At 35.1% G+C, this 5,023-nt stretch overlaps 1 protein-coding gene across 2 annotated transcripts; it reads left to right on the forward strand.

Annotated features, from left to right (window-relative positions):
- Positions 1-285: 285 nt before the first annotated feature.
- LOC102585889 (rac-like GTP-binding protein ARAC1) lies at positions 286-4,547 on the forward strand. Of its 2 annotated transcripts, XM_006361880.2 has the most exons (8): positions 287-385; positions 641-774; positions 1,182-1,269; positions 2,741-2,850; positions 2,944-3,007; positions 3,821-3,885; positions 3,990-4,055; positions 4,149-4,547. In XM_006361880.2, the coding sequence occupies exons 2-8, from the start codon at positions 676-678 to the stop codon at positions 4,248-4,250; spliced, it is 594 nt and encodes a 197-aa protein (XP_006361942.1). In that variant the 5' UTR covers positions 287-385; positions 641-675; the 3' UTR covers positions 4,251-4,547. The 2 variants fall into 2 exon arrangements, with proteins under 2 accessions (XP_006361941.1, XP_006361942.1); XM_006361879.2 differs by having other exon boundaries at positions 286-774.
- Positions 4,548-5,023: the final 476 nt, after the last annotated feature.

Here is a 5,023-nt window from a genome sequence, read left to right on the forward strand (position 1 = left end):
TATTAACAAAGTAGATTATAAATAATAGGATAGCTTTTTGAAATTTTGGGAAGTGTAAAAGTTACTTTTTAGAAAGTTGAAAAAGTGGGGCCCGGCGCGTGTTGAACAAAACTTTCAACCTATTTGGTTTATATTGCCACGTAAGCCGAAAAGTGGTAAAAAATTAATTAAAAAATAAGTTCGGGGGTAATAGGACCTTAGTAAAGGTTAGGTGTGTCTCAGGAATTTTGGGCATAGGCTGGGGTTACTCATGCATTTTCCCTATTTTATAACACAAGTAAAAAAGAAAGAAGAGTTTTTGAATATGATTGTCGGATTCCATAAAAGAAGGATTCTGGTCGTTGTGTGAGGCGGAGACAGATGTGTTGCGAGAAAAGCGTTGAAGGTCAGTGAAGAACGCTTCAACGGCATAATTTTCCGGCTAAAAAATGATACCCACAGTATAATACTTATGCATTACAAACACTTTCTCTCTTTCTCTTACATCTTTCTCTCATTTTGAATCACATTTCTTCCAATTTTAGGGTTAGGGTTCCTCCTTCTCCTTGTTTGTTTGTTTGTGTGATTCTGCATTGTATGTACAAATGTGTGATTGAAAGCAACCAGTCAAATTCTATTTCTCTGTTTATACAACAATCAGGTCTTCTTGAGAAGATCTGAGAGAGGGATACCAAAATGAGCGCCTCCAGGTTCATCAAGTGTGTCACCGTTGGTGATGGTGCTGTTGGAAAGACTTGTCTCTTGATTTCCTACACCAGCAATACCTTCCCCACGGTTTGTTTTTTTTTTCAAATTAGTAGTACAAATTGCGATATGTTGTTGAGTTTGTAACTCCATTAGGCATGTGAATTGGTTTATCTGCTCTGTGTTTCCAATTGTTTATACATGCCTACAATTGTATCCTCCTTTTGATAGAGTTCCCCATGTGTTTGTCCTCTTTCCCATTCAAGGTGAAAATGAACAAATTGATTTGCGGTGATAATAATTCATGTTAGATGTTATGGCTTTTGCTCGTTGCTACTTTATATTATTGCAGCTTGTTATCACATAAATACATCACTTGCACTGTATCTTTTTTCTCTGGGAATCGGTTCACATGATCAAAGCTTTTCTTTGTTTTTTGTATATCCTAAGATATTTGACATCAATTTCTTTGTCTCATCTATTACAATGTTTGACAGGATTATGTGCCAACTGTGTTTGACAATTTCAGTGCAAATGTGGTTGTCAATGGGGCTACTGTCAACCTAGGGTTGTGGGATACTGCTGGTAACTACATTAAACACCACATTTTTTTCTTTGGCAGAAAGCTTCTAATTTCTATTTAGGCCAAATACATGGATAGCCTCTCAAACTTGCATGAGATGTCACTTAGACACTTTAACTTTAGCTATGACCAATTGAACACTTTTACTTGTCCGAATTGTGTCTCTTGGACACTTCAATCATCAAGACTAAACAAAATCAAATGTGTAACTTTTACGCTCTAAAAGTATGATGAATGACCATTCAAATAAGGACTCATCTCATTTTGAAAAACATACTTGTCATCCTAAAATAAACTTAAAAATTGAATAATTTCCTTATCCTCAAGGTCTTCGTCCTTCCAAAAACAAACCAGATAACCAATTGCAAAGGAAACCTTGTCTGCAGAATTCCTTCCACGCCAAATGCTTAATTTAGAGCTTTCGACTGATTCAGTTGTTTGTTGAACTCAGTTGTATGACTTCATATTAAAGCCACACATTTTCACCCGGCATAATACATAGATAGACACTTTAACTTGACCTCTACTACCTATTGAACACTCCAACTGTCATTGTGACCCATCTAGATACTTCAACTTGACACAACCTTAACTTTGACAAGCACATCTAGACACTTTTAAGGGGGGTGCATTCTCAAAGTTGGGGTGTTTATGGGGACACTTGAACCAAGTTAAGGTGTCTAGATATGTATTTTCTAAGTTGGGTGTTTAGTTGTCAGTTGAGGCCAAGTTAAGGTGTCTATCTATGTATTAGGCCATTTCATCCTTTAGCTACTAAAAATTGGGGGCAACAGAAATGCCAACATCTTTTCTTCTGGTTTCAATCATAATAATCTATTTTCATAGCTAACATTCAAAATTTAATTTATTGGGAAAAATTTACAACCTTTTTCCATCTAATTCATCTATAGCACAAGAAATCACCATTTTTAACTAATCTAGAAAATTCTTGCTGGAAGATGGAGACTTCCTCACAAGTTCTCTTATATCCTTTGTTGCCTCAATCTTTTCCTTTTCTTACACATAGCTCTTCAACTTCTCTGCTATTTTGTCTATCATATTCATGCTTTTTCTGTGCTTCTTGCTCCTCTTCTTCATCTCCAAGATTAGATTTTTCTTCTTCTTCTTCTTCCATCAATGATCCTCTTACCATTTTGCGGACACCCTTTTGAGTACTTTTACGGAGGGTGTATTCAGAAATTTACAAACAGTTTATGTGCTCAAGGCTGAGGGCGATACACATGATGTGCCATATCAACATCTTGTATCCACAAGATACATTTCTGTCAACTAAAAGTGTTCAATTGGTTATGGCTAAAGATGAGGTGTCTAAATGACATTTCGTGCCAAATTTGAGGGGCTATTTTTGTATTTGGCCTTCTATGTATTTGCAGATGTATGCTTATATTTGCTACTGTCATTATGTTCGTATTCATATTTATATAATGTCATCATAAATTATACATATTACAGGACAAGAGGATTACAATAGGTTAAGACCTCTGAGTTATCGTGGAGCTGATGTTTTCATTTTGGCATTCTCTCTCATCAGTAAAGCCAGTTATGAAAATGTTTCCAAGAAGGTAGTGGAAAATTTCGTTTTTCTCTTTGTTTTATTTTTCTTCTTTGTTATTGGTTCATGGAAATTTATTTTTGCTCTATTGAATATTTTTCAGTGGATTCCTGAGTTGAAACATTACGCCCCTGGTGTCCCTATAGTGCTTGTTGGAACAAAACTTGGTAAAGTTCTATTTATACAATATGATCTTGGATTTTTTTGTATATCTTCATGAGGTGATGATCAAGTGGTCTCTGGGATGTTTCCATTTTACTTCAATTTTCTCTGCGATTAAAAAAAAAATCTTTCAGAAGGATCTGATCATCTCAGTATAATAATGGATCAATCTTCATCTTATGTTATAGTGCTGCTTCTATCTCCTAATTGGCACTGATAATCATGTATGTATACTCAAAATCCATGGTGGTAAAAGAAGTCTTTGCTGCTCTATGAGTAGAAGGTACTTTGTTCCCTGTCACAAATACAAGTTTTTTAAGAAACTGCTGAAGAGCAAACAGAAGAAATAGTAGACCTTTAGGGCCATGGAAGTAGAAAATGATTGGTGGTGTGGGTTGTGTGCAGCACATGTTCTTGTCCCGTGTCTCTTTGATAAAGTTAAAAGAATGAACTTTCGTCTATACAAGGACATGTTAATATAGTTGGAATTCAGTTCTCTTTGCCAAAGATAAAATAGAAAACGAAATACAAATGGCTTTCCTTGAAGTGTATATCTCTTATCTTTTACTTTGAGTTTCTATTCCTATTCAGGTTGAAGGTTGTAACACAACTGTTTGTTTTATTTATTCTTCAAATTGTGATTTTCCTCTTTTAAGAAATATATATTCTTTGTACTGGTTGTACTAATGTTCTAATGTTTTGTTCTTGAACTTTTATGTCTCATCTTTTTCCAGTTTTACTTTCCCCGTCTTTTTTTTCATTCAGAGAGGATTATTCATATATATAATTGTCCTACTTTCCACTTGCATTGAACTTAGATCTTCGAGATGATAAGCAATTCTTCATAGACCATCCAGGTGCCGTGCCAATTACTACTGCTCAGGTAAGGGTCACTGTGGCTATCCTCTCTTCGAGTTGCTTTAGTGGAGTACACTGTGTACCTTGCTTGTCATTAGTATTTAATTTACTTCTTATTCCAACATTAAGGGTGAGGAGCTGAGGAAAACAATTGGTGCACCTTCCTACATTGAATGTAGTTCAAAAACACAGGAGGTATATTTTGTTTAGAGCTTCTTGTTTCTTGTGCTCATCATCTTTTTGATGTGTTTAATTGAAGTTATATGATTTGAAATGTTGTTGCTGCAGAATGTAAAAGGAGTATTTGATGCTGCCATTAAAGTTGTGCTCCAGCCACCCAAGGCGAAGAAAAAGAAAGGGAAGTCTCAAAGGGCCTGCTCAATTTTGTGATCAATAGTAGGTCCGGGGTTATTCCTGGTCACAGTTTTCAAACGTTGTAATCTGTCCCCTCACATCTGTTTCTGTTTTCCTTTTCTCGGAAGAAGTAAGAGGTCCTTGTATGTGTCACTTGAAGCTACTAGTGATCTCTTGAAGTGTCAGGTGGCTCGATTTCTTGTATTGCTGTGATCTCTGATTACTGAGTTTCACAACACGCTCTAGGCCACTCTATTTTGTCCTCGCTGTTTTGATTTGTTTTATGTATTACTGACTGAAAGATCAATTTAGGAAAACAAATTTTCTCAGCAATGTTGTTTAGTATTTCTTACATTTTTATTTTGATTTTAAAACCTTGGAATGTTTAACACCCTTCTTGTTGTAGCTGTTCAATTTTGCCTAACTTTTTTTCACAAAGATCAATCTAGAACCTTCTGCTTTGCATCTTCATTTCTGTTTTTAAAAGTATTTTGTATTCAGGAAACATACTTTTTCCTGATGAATCAGCAATTCTTAACTTACTTTTTATTGGAATCCATAAGTGACCATTTCTCCTTTTCTACTACTAGTATTTTTTTTTATATATATGGGGAAATGAAAGAAGTTTTAAAAGCTCAAAAGATGCTAGTAATTCATTAGAGGTGATCCACTTCTAAGTTCTTTTTCTTTTTCTATAATGAAGTGTTGAAATAGATGTCATTGCCTTGTTGATTTAAATTAAATGGGAATGTCAGCTCTACAATGTTGTTGATTAGATTCCCCTCAGCTTGATGTTTATAAGAGAGTTC

The sequence above is a fragment of the Solanum tuberosum genome, unplaced genomic scaffold (genome assembly GCF_000226075.1).
Source record: "Solanum tuberosum cultivar DM 1-3 516 R44 unplaced genomic scaffold, SolTub_3.0 scf00378, whole genome shotgun sequence".
Lineage (NCBI taxonomy): Eukaryota > Viridiplantae > Streptophyta > Magnoliopsida > Solanales > Solanaceae > Solanum > Solanum tuberosum.

What these genes read in the sequence shown, in the direction of transcription:
- LOC102585889 (XM_006361879.2), top strand. Translation starts at nt 676, where the DNA reads ATGAGCGCCTCCAGGTTCATCAAGTGTGTCACCGTTGGTGATGGTGCT. An exon ending in TGCCAATTACTACTGCTCAG is followed by an intron (nt 3,886 to 3,989) that starts GTAAGGGTCACT and finishes TCCAACATTAAG; the next exon opens with GGTGAGGAGCTGAGGAAAAC. An exon ending in GTAGTTCAAAAACACAGGAG is followed by an intron (nt 4,056 to 4,148) that starts GTATATTTTGTT and finishes TTGTTGCTGCAG; the next exon opens with AATGTAAAAGGAGTATTTGA.